Source organism: Monodon monoceros, unplaced genomic scaffold (assembly GCF_005190385.1).
Source record: "Monodon monoceros isolate NGI ecotype Baffin Bay Population unplaced genomic scaffold, NGI_Narwhal_1 Super_Scaffold_12, whole genome shotgun sequence".
NCBI classification, from domain to species: Eukaryota; Metazoa; Chordata; class Mammalia; order Artiodactyla; family Monodontidae; genus Monodon; species Monodon monoceros.
Window position 1 is genome coordinate 42,983,679 of NW_021703768.1, and position 16,635 is coordinate 43,000,313.

The 16,635-nt window shown below is 36.3% G+C and overlaps 1 protein-coding gene across 3 annotated transcripts in view; it reads left to right on the forward strand.

Annotated features, from left to right (window-relative positions):
* MTREX (Mtr4 exosome RNA helicase) overlaps nucleotides 1-16,635 on the forward strand; it is a 137,816-nt gene that overhangs the window by 35,828 nt on the left and 85,353 nt on the right. For all 3 annotated transcript variants that reach the window (XM_029216471.1, XM_029216473.1, XM_029216472.1), the window contains 5 exons: nucleotides 4,653-4,827; nucleotides 5,937-6,027; nucleotides 13,802-13,926; nucleotides 15,014-15,112; nucleotides 15,515-15,617. In XM_029216471.1, coding sequence (XP_029072304.1) covers nucleotides 4,653-4,827; nucleotides 5,937-6,027; nucleotides 13,802-13,926; nucleotides 15,014-15,112; nucleotides 15,515-15,617 — 593 coding nt within the window. The remainder of the gene's footprint in view (nucleotides 1-4,652; nucleotides 4,828-5,936; nucleotides 6,028-13,801; nucleotides 13,927-15,013; nucleotides 15,113-15,514; nucleotides 15,618-16,635) is intronic.

Sequence of the window (16,635 nt, forward strand, 5' to 3'; positions counted from 1 at the left end):
TCCAACAGTCCCACTTCTGGATATATATCTAAAGGAAATGAAATTAGTATCTCAAAGAGATATCTGCATTCCTATTATTCACAATACCCAAGACAAGGAAACAACTTATGTCCATCAACAGATGAGTGGATAAAGAAAATGTGATATCTGTCTGTCTATATCCATATACACACACACTGTCGATCACAATGGAAAATTATTTAGCCATCAGAAAAAGGAAATCCTGCTATTTGTGACAGCATGAATGGACCTTGAGAGCATTATAAGTCAAATAAGTCAGAGAAAGACAAAGACTGTGTGATCTCACTTTCACGTGGAATCTAAAAAAGCTGAACGCGTTGAAACGGAGTTGAATGATGGTTGCCAGGGGCTGGGGTGGACGGGGTGGAGGAAGTAGGAAGATATTGATAAAAGGAAACAAACTTTCAGTTACAAAATGAGTAAGTTTTGGGAATCTAATTTAGAGCATGGTTATTATCTTTAAAAATACTGTATTATACACTTGAAAGTTGCTAAGAGAGTAGATCTTAAATGTTTTTACCAGAAAAAAACCAAAGGTAATTAGGTGATGGAGACGTTAATTAACCTTATTATGGTAATCATTTCACAATATATATGGGTAACAAATCTTACAGTATATAGTTTAAACTTACACAATGGTACATGTCAATTATATCTCAATAAAGCTGGGAAAAATAAGTGTATTGAGGATTAAAAAAGAAGTACTGTATTTTATCAAATCTTTTTTCCATCTATAGAGGCAAGGATATGGTATTTGCTTTTTACTCTGTTAATGTGGTATATTACATCCGTTTTTTGTTAAACCATCCTTATATTTCTGAAATAAACCTGGTTGTTTATGGCAGATGATCATCTTATATGATGTTGCCAGTTTCAGTCTGCGCATATTTTGTTCTGGAATATCTTTGAATCTTATCTTCATGAGGGATTTTGGTGTGTAATTTTCTTTTCTTACAAGGTCATTGTCTAGGTTTGATACCATGTTAATACTGACCTGATAATATAAGTTGGGAAGCGTTCCCTCCTGGTCTGTCTTCTGAAAGGATTTGTGTAGTTTTGGTATTTTCTCTTTAAATGTTTGACAGAATTTACTAATGAAGCCATCTAAACCACCTAGGCTTTTCTTCATGGGAAGATTTTTTAATTCCTAACTCAGTTTGCTTTCTTCTTGAGTCAGTTTTGGTAATCTGTGTCTATCAAGGAATTACTTAAAGTGGAATTAGATTGATTTTACATTATTCTTCCTGTCTAATGTGTTTAAAACTATAATTTTCTCTCTTAGTACTGCTTTACATGCATCCCATAAATTTTGGTAGTTACATTTTATTTTTAATTCAATTCATTTTTTAGTTTCTCTTGGTTTCCTCTTATGTTTACTTTTCAAGCATTTGGTGATTTTCCATACACCTTTCTATTTTGGTTTCTAATTTAATTTCTTTGTGGCTGGAGAAGATACTTTATGATTTTAATAATTTGATTTAATGATTGATGTGGTTGATTTTGTTGTTTTTCAGTAATGTGTCTCATGTCTTAACAGGCTTCTATTATATTTAACAAACATTTTTTAGTATGCTATTTTAATTCCTCTGTTGATTTTTTTTTTAGCTTTGAGTTATGTTTTTAGTGATTACTCAAGGGCTTACAGTATACATTTTTAACTAAATCACAGCCACAATTTCTGTAAAATATTGTTATCTTGCTCTAATATTTCTTCCTCCTTTTTTTCTGCTATTTTTGTCACATATATTTCAACTATATGTTGTAAATCCAGTGTAATGCAATGTTAAAATAATATTTTTGCTTTAAACAGTTTTATGTTTTTAAAAATATTAATTGAATAAAAGAGAAGCACAAACCCTATACAGTCTTGTATTTACCCACATATTTATCATTTTTAGAACTCTATTCTTTTCTCTGTATTCGAGTTAAAGAATTTTTTAAGAATATTTCTTCTGGGGTTGATGTGTTAGCAGTAAATTTACTCAGTTTTTATTTGTAAATGTCTTTATTTTGCTTTTATTTTTGAAAGGATAATGTCACTGAATATGTAATTCTTGGTTGACAGTTTTTTTTCTTTCAACATTGGATACTCATTTGGCTGACATTGTTTCATTCTACTGCATTATTTCCCATCAGAAGTAAGCCTTAATTATGATGGTATTCTCTTGTATGTTTTGAGTTGTTTTTCTCTTGCTACTTTGAACACTTTCAGCAGTTTGACTCTGAAACTTTCTAGGTGTGTTTCTAGGTGTGATTCCAAAGTTTTTCCTGCTTGGGTTCATTGTGCTTGTGGTATCTATAATGTTTTTTAAAACAAATTTAGGAAGTTTTTTTATTGTTAATTTTTCAGATATTTATCTTGCGTCTTTCTCAGTTTGGAACTTATGTTTGGACACTTGAGGTTGTCGCATAGATCTTTGAGTGTCTGTTTATTTTTCTTCTATTTCTCTCTTTAGATTTGATCATTTCTGTTGATCTATCTTCATATTTAGATACTTTCTTCTGCCATCTCAGATCTGCTCTTGAGCCACCTAGTGGATTTTTCATTTCAATTTTTGTACTTTTCATCTGTAGAGTTTTCATTTGGTTATGTTGTTATAGTTTCAGGTGTCGGTTGAGATTTCCTATTTGTTGAATCATTGTCCTATTTCCTTTAATTCTGAGAACATGGTTTCCTTACATTTTTTGGACATGTTTGTTATAGCTTTTTTGTTTTTGCGGTACGCGAGCCTCTCACTGTTGTGGCCTCTCCCGTTGCGGAGCACAGGCTCCGGATGCGCAGGCTCAGCGGCCATGGCCCACGGGCCCAGCCGCTCCGCGGCATGTGGGATCTTCCCGGACCGGGGCACGAACCCGTGTCCCCTGCATCGGCAGGCGGACTCTCAACCACTGCGCCACCAGGGAAGCCCTGTTATAGCTTTTTTGAAGTCTTTGTCTGCTAAGTCCAACATCTGGGCCCACTCATTTTCTTGTGACTGCTTCTTTTTCTTAAGTATTGATCACTTTCCTGTTTCTTTTTATATCTTCTAATTTTTTGTAGCATCTGTATATTCTTTTCTCTTTCATGTATGTCTCTTACTATTCATATTTGATCATGTTTGGACAACTTTTAATTTTTTAATTGTTTATTTCACTGGGCGTGGTTGGGATAAATTTTTTTGTAAGTAATTATTTTTATTTATTTTTGGCTGCGTTGGGTCTTTGTTGCTGCACGTGCGGGCTCTCCAGTTGCGGCGAGTGGGGGTTACTCCTCATTGAGGTGTGCAGGCTTCTCACTGTGTTGGCTTCTCTTGTTGCAGAGCATGGGCTCTAGGCGCATGGGCTTTAGCAGCTGTGGCACATGGCTCAGCAGTTGTGGCTCATGGGCTCCAGAGCATAGGCTCAGCAGCTGTGGCACACAGGCCTAGCCACTCCGCAGCCTCTGGGATCCTCCCGGGCCAGGGATAGAACCTGTATCCCCTGCAATGGCAGGCAGATTCCCAACCACTGTGCCACCAGGGAAATCCCATATTTTTATTTCCCCAAATAGATTATAAGCCTGTTGTGGATAGGAACTGTATCTTAAGTAAGGAGGATCTACCATGCTGCTAAGTTTAGTCCTGATTTCATGATCTATTTTTACTTAACTCTGCTGAATTTTCTTCAAAAAGGAAAAACTATGTTGCATTCTATTCATCTCTGCAGAACTATTTGAACCTGCCTTAATTTCCATTCAAGGACAGACTTGATGGGACTTCCCTGGTGGTCCAGTGGTAAAGAATCCGCCTTACAATGCAGGGGACGTGGGTTCGATCCCAGGTCAGGGAACTAAGATCCCACATGCCACAGGGCAACTGAGCCTGCATGCCACAACTACCAAGTTTATGCACCTCAACTAGAGCCTGTGTGCCGCAAACTACAGGGCCTGTGCACTCTGGAACCCATGTGCCCTGAAGCCTCCACGCCACAACTAGAGAAGGGAAAATCCACACACCATAACTAGAGAGAAGTCCACACACCTCAGTGAAGATCCCGCTTGCTGCAACTAAGACCCAACACGGCCAAAAATAAAATTAAAAATTTAAGTAATAAATAAGTCTTTAAAAAAGAAAAGATTTGCCGACCAAAAAAAGGTCAGAGCTGTTTATTTAAACTAACAAAGGACAGACTTGATAACTAATACATGTGGGGAGAGAATACATATGCATTAACTTATTTGTGAAACTCAAACTCATTTTCCAGTGTTTCCTAAGTATTTATACTCTGTGTATGTATAAATTGACAGGCAGAGGCTCTGTAAACTTTTGGAGGCCCATCTAGAGAAACAAATGTGTTTTACTTCCAAGAAATAGGGTAATAACCATTAGTAATCCCTTGGTATTAGTAATTAAGTTACATTAACTCCAAGAGACCAGAGTTTAAAACGTTCTTATTCATTTAGACCACTATTCTTCACATTTATCATCGTTATTACTATTATTATAGATTGTTGAAAGTAAATAGAATAAGACATTAATATTCTGCAAAGTCTATTTAAGATACGTAATTAGGGAAAGTTTGGACACTATATATGAATAGAATTTTTTAAATCACATACTTCTAAAGACATGGTTTTGTAAATTCTTTATTCTTATTTGTTTTCACATTTTTAGATATGCCATTGCATTGGCCTTAAGGGAGAAACAGCGTGTAATATTTACTAGCCCAATTAAGGCCCTGAGTAACCAGAAATACCGTGAAATGTATGAAGAATTTCAAGATGTTGGTCTGATGACTGGAGATGTTACTATTAATCCTACAGCATCTTGTCTTGTTATGACCACAGAGGTAATTTATATGGTGTCTCAATTTAATTAAATTAATTTTCCTTTTAATTAATGTGGTTATTCAGTTAAAACAGCTAATGTTTTATTACTTGCTCTGTATCAATAAAAATGTAACATTTTACTGTCTGAGTAGATTTACTTGAAAGGGATAGAGTTCATCTTAAAACAAGTTCTAGTAATTGAATTTAGTTGTAAATTACCAATATTTCTGTTATTTGTCATAATATAGATGCAGTTTTTTCTTCACAAAATATTTTTAAAGGTGTATTATCAGTGACTTGAAAATAATTTGATGGTTTTGTATAATTTCAAGGATTTCAGTACATAGTTTCAAATATGTAGTGGCTCCTTGTTCTGTGTGATTTTTTTTCTTCTGTATCTGAGTGTTGATACAAATAGATAACTAACTTTTTAAAACGCCCAGTTATGTTTAGCTTCTTTCCATAATCACAGTTAAGTTTTGCATATCTTTGTAACATCTTACACTTTGGACACTATTAGCTGTCTTTACTAAGTACTTTTGTACATGCTTGAATTATATCATTGAATTCTACAAAGACATGGTACACTAGAGAGCGTAAATTAGCTTCTGGCTTTTAGAGTTACCCAAAAGCATTGCTCACTTTTCATCTTGGTGCCTAAAGTAAGTTTATTTTCCATTCTCAAAACTTTCTTCCATCCGTGGAAGATGTCTTTAACTCAGAAATCAGAATAACGGTTGTTAGAAAGTATTCATACTGGTAAGATGAGGTAGAAAAAAATGGATAACAGTATAAGATCCATTGTGTTAGACAGAAGATAACTTCAAGTTATTCTCGTATTCTAGCAAGTGTAGGTCTTGGGTTAAGTGCTGTACATGCAAGGAAGTGGCTTCTTATTCAGGATATATGGATATGGAGATGATAATTGTTTCCATGGATTATATCTGATTACTTACTTGAGAAGTCATTTATTTTGGATTTAGGGAAGGAATATTATGTATTTAAGAGATATGTATCTCCCTAAAATTATTTTAATCTTTCCATTAAAAAAGAATATCCAAAATTTCTTGTTAAATAGAAGAGCTTTTGGTATGTCAGAATCCTGCTAAATCTTCTCCTTTTTCTTTAGATTTTGAGAAGTATGCTGTACAGAGGTTCTGAAGTTATGCGAGAAGTTGCTTGGGTCATATTTGATGAAATTCATTACATGAGAGATTCAGGTATATTCTGTAGTGTTGTTGAGATGTGAGCATGTATTTTATTTAAGAATGGCATTAGGTAGGGCGGAGTCAAGATGGCGTACTAGGAGGACGCGGAATTCGCATCTCCTCACAACTAGGGCATCTACCAGGTACCAGTGGGGGACCATGGACACCTAAGGGACAGGAGGAAACCCCAGTGACCGTGTAGGATGTGGGGCGTGGGGGGAGTGAAGTGGGAGGAGAAGTGGAGGCAGGACAGGACTGGCATCCCTGAGGGGCGGCTTGGGGAGGGGAAGGGATCCCACGCCCACTGCGGGAAATGGGGGAACCATTGGGACGGCAGAGGATCAAAAGGGATCATGGCCAGGTTTCCCCTGCCCAGCTGGACCCCCAGGAACCTGTTGAGATCCCGGGCCTGATCCTCTGCCCACCTAGTCTCCCTCCAGCCACGTGGGTCCTGAGGGAGTGGGAGGGAGGAAAGGGGGAGCAAAAGTAAAGCCCGGACCTCTGGGACGGCACCCCTGAGGGGTGGCTGGGGGAGAGAAGGAGTTCCTGCACCCAGCAGGACCCACCCACGATTAGGGGTCCAGTGGCAATGGGGGAGACCCCAGGGGAGACGGTGGGGGAGGGGCGCGAAAGAACAGAAGGGAACGGGGCCAATGCTTTCCCTGTCCACTTAGGCACCAGGAAGCATTTTGGGCTCCCGGACCTGATACTCTGCCCTTGGAGCCTCCCATCTACAGCACAGAGCCCAAGCTCCGCCACTATAACCCCAGCCAGGGCCCTACTTCTGCAGTCGGAGAACCCCTCCAACGAGCTGGGCCTAAATCCCACCCACACACCCTCAGTCAGGGCCCTACCTCCTAACTCCTGAACCCCACACTCCAGAGGCCCTCCTTTCGACATGCTACCCCTCCCCTTCGGCACAGGCCCCACCCCACCCTAAACGCTGCCACTACCTAAGTTCCACCCCCTACCTAAACTGCGCCCGCATAGCCAAGGCTTTTTTTTTTTCTTTTCCTTTTTCCTCTTTTAGATTGGGGTTCTGTTTTACGTTGTTAATTCATTGCTGTTGATTCTTTTCTATTTTTATTTTTCCTAATAAATCTTTTATTTTTCTAATTTTATTTTATTCTTTATACTTTGTTAGTGATCTCTCCTTTTGACTTGTTGTCCACCCCCCCCTTTTTTTCCTTCTGCTGTGGTTTTATTTCACCTTGTTGCAGTTGTTTCAATTATAGTTTTATTTTTCCTAATATACCTTTATCTTTCTGATTTCATTTTCTTTTTTATTCTTGATATTGTACTGCGCCTTTTTCCTTTTTTTTTTTTAACTGCACCATGAAGCTTGCAGGATCTTGGTTCCCAGGCCAGAAGTTGGGCCCGAGCTTTTGTGGTGGGAGCTCCAAGTCCAAACCACTGGACTAACAGAGAATCTCAGACCACAGGGAATATCAATCTGAGTGAGGCCTCCCGGAGGTGCTTATAACAGCATTAGGAACCAGCTCTATCTAACTGCCTGCAAACTCCAGTGATGGACATCTCAGGCCAAACAACCAATAAGACAGGAATGCAGCAGCACCCATCCAAAAAACAAAAAAGAAATGGCAAAAGAATATGTAACAGACAAAGGAGTAGGGTAAAAACCTACAAGACCAAATAAATGAAGATAACATAAGCAACCTATCTGAAAAGGAATTCAGAATAATGATAGTAAAGATGATCCAAAATCTCGGAAACAGAATGGAGAAAATAAAAGAAACAACAAAGACCGAGAAGAACGAAACAGATAAGCAGTGATGAACAACACAATTACTGAAATTAAAAATACTCTAGAAGGAATCAATAACAGAATACTTGAAGTAGAAGAACAAATAAGTAAGCTGGAAGATAAAATGGTGGAAATAACTGCCAGGGAGCAGAATAAACAAAAAGGAATGAAAAGACTTGAGGACAGTTGCAGAGACCTCTGGGACAACATTAAATGCAGCAACATTCGAATTATAGGGTTCCCAGAAGAAGAGATAAGGAAAGGAACTGAGGAAATATTTGAAGAGATTATAGTCAAAAACTTCTCTAACATGGGAAGGGAAATAGTCAAGTCCAGGAAGGACAGAGACTACCATCGGGATAAACCCAAAGAGACACACTGAGACACATATTAAACAAACTATCAAAAATTAAATACAAAGTAAAAATATTAAAAGCAGCAAGGGAAAAATAACATAAAAGGGAATCCCCATAAGGTTAACAGCTGATTTTTCAGCAGAAACTCGGCAAGCCAGAAGGGAGTGGCAGGACATATTTAAAGTGATGAAAGGGAAAAACCTACAGCCAAGATTACCCTACCCAGTAAGGATCTCATTCAGATTCAATGGAGAAATTAAAACCTTTACAGATAGGCAAAAGTTAAGAGAATTCAGGACCACCAAACCAGCTTTACAACAAATGCTAAAGGAGATTTTCTAGGCAGGAAACACAAGAGAAGGAAAAGACCTATAAAAACAAACCCAAAGCAATTAAGAAAATGGTAATAGGAACATACATATTGATAATTACCTTAAATGTAAATGGTTTAAATGCTCCAACCAAAAGACATCAATTGGCTGAATGGATACCAAAACAATACCCATATATATGCTGTCTACAAGAGACCCACTTCACACCTAGGGACACGTACAGACTGAAAGTGAGGGGATGGAAAAAGATATTCCATGCAAATGGAAATCAAAAGAAAGCTGAAGTAGCAATTCTCATATCAGACAAAATAGACTTTAAAATAAAGACTATTACAAGAGACAAAGAAGGACACTACATAATGATCAAGGGATCAATCCAAGAAGAAGATATAACAGTGTAAATATTTATGCACCCAACATAGGAGCACCTCAATACATAAGGCAAATACTAACAGCCATAAAAGGGGAAATCGACAGTAACACAATCATAGTAGGGGACTTTAACGCACCACTTTCACCACTGGACAGATCATCCAAAATGAAAATAAATAAGGAAACACAAGCTTTAAATGATACATTAAGATGGGCTTAATTGATATTTATAGGGCATTCCATCCAAAAACAACAGAATACACTTTCTTCTCTTGTGCTCATGGAACATTCTCCAGGATAGATCTTTTCTTGGGTCACAAATCAAGCCTTGTTAAATTTAAGAAAATTGAAATCATATCAGATATTTTTTCCGACCTCAACACTATGAGACTAGCTATCAGTTACAGGAAGAAATCTGTAAAAAATACAAACACGTGGAAGCTAAACAGTGCACTACTAAATAACCAAGAGATCACTGAAGAAATCAAAGAGGAAATAAAAAAATACCTAGAAACAAATGACAATGAAAATACAGCAACCAAAACCTATGGGATGCAGCAAAAGCAGTTCTAAGAGGGAAGTTTATAGCAATACAATCCGACCTCAAGAAACAAGAAAAATCTCAGACAACCTAATCTTACACCTAAAGCAATTAGAGAAAGAAGAAGAAAAATCCCCTGAAGTTAGCTGAAGGAAAGAAATCATAAAGATCAGCAATAAATGGAAAAGAAATGAAGGAAACAGTAGCAAAGATCAATAAAACTAAAAGCTAGTTCTTTGAGAAGATAAAAAATATTGATAAACCATTAGCCAGACTCACTAAGAAAAAAAGGGAGAAGACTCAAATTAACAATTAGAAATGAAAAAGGGGAAGTAACAACTGACAATGCAGAAATACAAAGGATCATGAGATTACTATAAGCAACTGTATGCCAATAAAATGGCAAACCTGGAAGAAATGGACACATTCTTAGAAAAACACAGCCTTCCGAGACTGAACCAGGAAGAAATAGAAAATATAAACAATCACAAGCACTGAAACTGAGACTGTGATTAAAAATCTTCCAACAAACAAAAGCCAAGGACCAGATGGCTTCACAGCCAAATTCTATCAAACACTTAGAGAAGAGCTAACACCTGTCCTTCTCAAAGTCTTCCAAAATATAGCAGAGGGAGGAACAGTCCCAAACTCTTTCTATGAGGCCACCATCACCCTGATACCAAAACTAGACGAAGATGTCACAAAAAAAGAAAACTACAGGCCAACATCTCTGATGAACATAGATGCAAAATCCTCAACAAAATACCAGGGAACAGAATCCAACAGCACATTAAAAGGATCATACACCACGATCAAGTGGTTTATCCCAGGAATGCAAGGATTCTTCAATATATGCAAATCTGTCAGTGTGATACACCATATTAACCAAATTGAAGGATGAAATCCATATGATCATCTCAATAGACGCAGAAAAACCTTTTGACAAAATTCAACACCCATTTATGATAAAAGCTCTCCAGAAGAGAGGCATAGAAGGAACCTACCTGAACATAATAAAGGCCATATATGACAAACCCACAGCCAACATCATTCTCAATGGTGAAAAACTGAAACCATTTCCTCTAATATCAGGAACAAGACAAGGTTACCCACTCTCACCACTTTTATTCAACATAGTTTTGGAAGTTTTACCCGCAGCAATCAGAGAAGAAAAATAAGAGGAATCCAAATCGGAAAAGAAGTTAAACTGTCACTCTCTCCACACGACATGATACTCTACATAGAGAATCCAAAAGATGCCACCAGAAAACTAGTAGAGCTAATCAATAAATTTGGTAGAGTAGCAGGGTACAAAACTAATGCACAGAAATCTCTTGCATGCCTATACACTAATGATGAAAAATCTGAAAGAGAAATTAAGGAAACACTCCCATTTACCACTGCAACAAAAAGAATAAAATACCTAGGAATAAACCTACCTAAGGATACAAAAGACCTGTATGCAGAAAACTATAAGACACTGATGAAAGAAATTAAAGATGATACGAAGAGAAGGAGAGATATACTGTGTTCTTGGACTGTATGAGTCAACATTGTGAAAATGACTGTACTACCCAAAGCAATCTACAGATTCAGTGCAATCCCTAACAAACTACCAATGGCATGTTTCACAGAAGTAGAACAGAAAATTGCACAATTTGTATTGAAACACAAAAGATCCCAAATAGCCACAGCAATCTTGAGAAAGAAAAACAGAGCTGGAGGAATCAGGCTCCTGGACTTCAGACTATACTAGAAATCTACAGTAATCAAGACAGTATGGTACTGACAAAAAACAGAAACACATATCAATGGAACAGGGTAGAAAGCCCGGAGATAAACCCACACACATATGGTCACCTGATCTTTGATAAAGGAGGCAAGAATATATGATGGAGAAAAGAGCATCTGCAATAAGTGGTGCTGGGAAAACTGGACAGCTACATGTAAAAGAATGAAATTAGAACACTTCCTAACACCATACACAAAAATAAACTCAAAATGGATTAAAGACCTAAATGTAAGGTCAGACACTAAAATTCTTAGAGGAAAACATAGGAAGAACACTCTGATATAAATTACAGCAAGATCGTTTTTGACCCACCTCCTAGAGAAATGGAAATAAAAACAAAAATAAATGGGACCTAATGAAGCTTAAAAGCTGTTTCACAGCAAAGGAAACCATAAACAAGACCAAAACACAACCCTCAGAATGGGAGAAAATACTTGAAAGTGAAGCAACTGACAAAGGATTAATCTCCAGAATATACAAGCAGCTCATGCAGCTCAATACCAAAAAAACAACCCAATCCAGAAATGGGCAGAAGACCTAAATAGACATTTCTCCAGAGAAGATATACAGATTGCCAACAAACACATGAAAAGATGCTCAACATCACTAATAATTAGAAAAATGCAACTCAAAACTACAATGAGGTATCACCTCACATCGGTCAGAATGGGCATCATCAAAAAATCTACAAACAGTAAATGCTGGAGAGGGTGTGGAGAAAAGGTAACCCTCTTGCACTGTTGGTGGGAAAGTAAATTGATACAGCCACTGTGGAGAACAGTATGGAGGTTCCTTAAAAAACTAAAAATAGGACTACCATATGACCCAGCAGTCCCACTACTGGGCATATACCTTGAGAAAACCATAATTCAGAAAGAGTCATGTACCACAATGTTCACTGCAGCACTATTTATAATAGCCAGGACATGGAAGCAACCTAAGTGTCTATTGACATATGAATGGATAAAGAAGATGTGGCACATATATACAATGGAATATTACTCAGCCATGAAAAGAAACGAAATTATTTGTAGTGAGGTGGATGGACCTAGAGTCTCTCATACAGAGTGAAGTATGTCAGAAAGAGAACAAATACCGTATGCTAACACGTGTATATGGAATCTAAAAAGGAAAAACAAAAGTTCTGAAGAGCCTTGGGGCAAGAGAGGAATAAAGACACAGAGGTAGAGAATGGACTTCAGGACATGGGGAGGGGGAAGTGTAAGCTGGGACGAAGAGTGAGAGTAGCACTGACATATATACAGTACCAAATGTAAAATAAGATAGCTAGTGGGAAGCAACTGCATGGCACAGGGAGATCAGCTTGGTGCTTTGTGACCACCTAGAGGGGTGGGATACGGAGGGTGGGAGGGAGATGCAAGAGGGAGGAGATATGGGGATATATGTATGCATATAGATGATTCACTTTGTTATGCAGCAGAAGCTAACACAACACTAAATCAATCATACTCCATTAAAGATATTAAGAAAAAAGAATGGCATTAGGAATTTTGAACAAGTAGTTGTTGATCTTCCATGTGAGTAGAGTTCTTATAAACTAATTTGTGGATAACATGATGTGCTATTTCCAGTAGGATCTCATTCAGTTACAACTTCTTAAAAAGTAACAACTTTTGGGTGAAAAAATGCAATTTTCACATTTTAAAAATGGAATTAAAATTAGTTCCCTCTAATAGAGAGCTCTCTAGTATAACTAATGTTAAAGAATTTCTAAAATTTCTAGCCTACAAAGTTAACATTCTTGATTTTTATTTATTGTTTTTTTTAAATAAGTGCATGTTTATGGTAAAAATAAAATGAGGATTATGAAATAAAAATGAGCAAAAAATTTATCCCTTTACTTGAACTATTGCACTACTGTAATGGAAAAGTAAGTTGGAACTTGGAGGGCGAAAGTTAACAAACACATTTAAAAGTTAAATGTTTAATATGTACACACTTAAAGCTTAGTTTTTATTTGAATTAAAGCAGTGAGTTAACCTGTATTCATAGTGAAAGTAATACAAGTTTAAGAAATCATTTACCCTTTTTAGAAATTTCACTTTTGTGAAATTCATAAGATTAGATTCTAAACAGTTATTTTGGTTTTTAAATCATGAATCCTGTATTGATTTGTTCATTTATGGGAGGGAAATTCTCACATGGATTTTTCCATTTTTTTTCCATCTGACTTATAGTTCCGTTGTTTATCAAATCTTTCATCTCTGGAGATCATGATGGTAATTTAGATGAACAATGCTATATGCTGTAGTAATGGTGTTTCTTTGAAATTTGTTACTGTGACTTTCCATAAGCCAACAACTTCTGCTTCTCTAAGTGAGATGGAAATACTATTTCCATTGTCCTGGGACTCTTGTTAGGCTGTTTGAACAGGATTCAGTTTGGCACTGCTTTTTGCAGGCTGTTATTTCAGAGTACATTGTGTTTATGCTGGTTTAGTCTACTAATTTTCTACTAAATGAATTCATGGTTAGAACTAAAGTAGTTTACAGTAAGGGTCTGTGGCTAAAAATATCCTTGTGCAACATGGTCTGTATTTCTAATTATTTATCTTGAGAGAAAATAATAAAGTAACATTGAATTCCAAGGTGTATTTGTATTTTTCAGAGCGTGGTGTCGTATGGGAAGAAACTATTATTTTGCTTCCTGATAATGTTCACTATGTCTTTCTTTCGGCTACTATTCCAAATGCCCGGCAGTTTGCTGAATGGATTTGCCACTTACATAAACAGGTATTTTCTTTCCCTTTTTTGATGTTTTCCATATTTAAAATGTTACAAGTTGGCCTTACTATATCCTGTACTTCGTTCCTGGTGCTGCCTAGAATAAAGACATTTTAATGTGAAACTACTTTTTAAATCGAGCTAGCTTATCAAAATCAACTGACTAATTTTTTTATAAGTGTGAATTTTCTGAGTCCCATCTCAAACCCAATACATCAAAATCTCTGGGAGTAGGGTCTTGGGTTTTGAAACCTTTAGCTTTTAAATGTTCCCAAATTGATCATGATGACCTGCCAGGTTTGGAAGCTATCTATTCATACAATGAACCATGAGTACACAGTAGAGAATTTTCTCTAAGACCTCGGTACTGGGAAAAAGCTGGGCATTTTCTGAGAGTGTGATTTGATTGTTTTCATGTGAATGCAGACTTTTTACTGACTGTATTTTCTTTTTGTTTTTCTAGTCTAATTTTAGCAGCATTAAAGGACCTTATAACAAGCTTTTGTTCATGTGTACTAAATTTATTCTTGGTTTTATTTTTCTGCCCTTATTTTTCCTTTATACCAGAATGCTGAAAATTTATTTTTTATCCATTTGTAAGCTCTCTAATGGCATTTTTGTAACATCATGTTGCTTCTGTAGGATAGAAACACAGTGGATCTTCTGGAGGAGTTAGATCAACCTGCTGTTTAGTAAAGCTTTGAAAAGTCTCTGGGCTAGAAAAGTTCTATTTTACCTCAGGGAGCATTCTGTGTCACCATTACTGCTGCTACGGAGAAATTGAAGTCTTCTTTAATTATGGCATCACAGGTCTAGGGTGTGGATCCAAGATCATATGGAAACTCAAATCATGTATTGATATTTATCCCTGATTAGGGAATTAGTAAAATTGAACAGATGGTAGTATAATTTGATGGACCTCATTTTTCCCCATTTTTCTCTTCCTGACTTAAGGGTATTTTTAAAAAAACTTTTTTCTTTTTGAAATGTTGAATTCAAAAATTTGTCTCCTTAAGGTCTTTTAGGTAGGTCATATACATGGTATTATTTTGAAGAAATAAAATATATGGTTAATTACTTTTCTTTGTTTTTACAGCCTTGTCATGTAATTTACACAGATTATCGGCCTACTCCATTACAGCACTACATTTTTCCAGCAGGGGGAGATGGTCTGCACCTTGTGGTTGATGAAAATGTAAGGGAGTAATTATAATTCTTATATCTATAATATCATACTTTGCTGTTTATAGCCATTTTTCTTTAAACTAGAGAAGAATGGCAGAGATTCGTTTTTTTTCTTAAGTAGTTTTGTGGTCCAGAGTTATTGTTGGTTTTTTGTGTATGTATTTTTATTTCAAAAATTATATTTAAGACTCGTATTTTTTAATGCATGAATTAGATTTCCTTCCTTTTCCAGTATTTTTTAAATGCCTTGAGAATAAGGGACTCTGGACATGTTTCAGATATCTTATGTTTTGCTTTTCCCAGTTATATTATTATATTATTTATTATTTGAGGAAGCTTTGTTTTGAGGTATGAAAAAATATTTGCATTATGATTAGATATTAAGTTACACAGAAAAATTTTGTGATTCCAGGGTGACTTCAGAGAAGATAATTTTAATACTGCGATGCAGGTACTTCGAGATGCTGGTGATTTGGCAAAAGGAGATCAGAAGGGGAGAAAAGGAGGAACAAAAGGTAATTTGGAACTTTGTTTTAAGAGAATTTTACATGTAAATTGTATTTTCAGATTACATTTTTTGGGGTTTTTTTTACTTTTTTCCCCTCGGGGGCTGTATAAAGATCTAGATAGTGTATGATAAAATTGGGTGAATAAAGTTTTAATCTCTTTTTCCTCTATGACATTTACTGAGATATAGTTCATATACAATTCACCCATTAAAGTATACAATTCAACAGTTATTAGTACATTCACAGAATTATGCAGCTGTCCCCACAGTTTTTTTATTGAGATACAATTCACATATCATAGAAGTCACCATTTTTAAGAAGGGTACAATTAAGTGGATTTTAGTATATTCACAAAATTGTGCAACTGCTGTCTAATTCTAGAACATTTTCATTAACTCAGTAAGAAACCCCATACCCATTAGCAGTCATTCTTCATTTACTCCCAACCTCTTCCCCACCACCCCTCAGCCTTAGGCAATCACTAATCTACTTTCTGTTTCTATTTTCCTTTTCTAGACATTTCATATAAATGGAATCATGATATATGTGGTGTTTTGCAACTTAGCTTGTTTTCAAGATTCATCCATGTTATAGCATATGTCAGTACTTCATTCTTTTTTATAGTCAAATAACATTCCATTGTATGATTTTACCACATTTTATTTATTCATTCTTCAGTTGATGAACAGTTAGGTTGTTTTCAACTTTTTGATTGTTGTGACTAATGCTGCTGTAAACATTTGTGTACTACAAGTTTTTGTGTGAACGTGTTTTCTTTTCTCATGAGAATATACCTAGTGCAATTGCTGAGTCATATGATAATTCTATGTTTAACCTTTTCAGTAACTGCCAAGTTATTTTCCAAAGTGTCTGCCCCATTATACATTGTCATCAGGAGGATATGAGGTATCCATTTCTTCCACATCCTTGCCAGTACTTTAATGTAGCCTGTCTATTTGATTATGGTCATCCTAGTATGTATGAAGTCATATCTCAGTGTGGTTTTTATTTACATTTCTCTGTT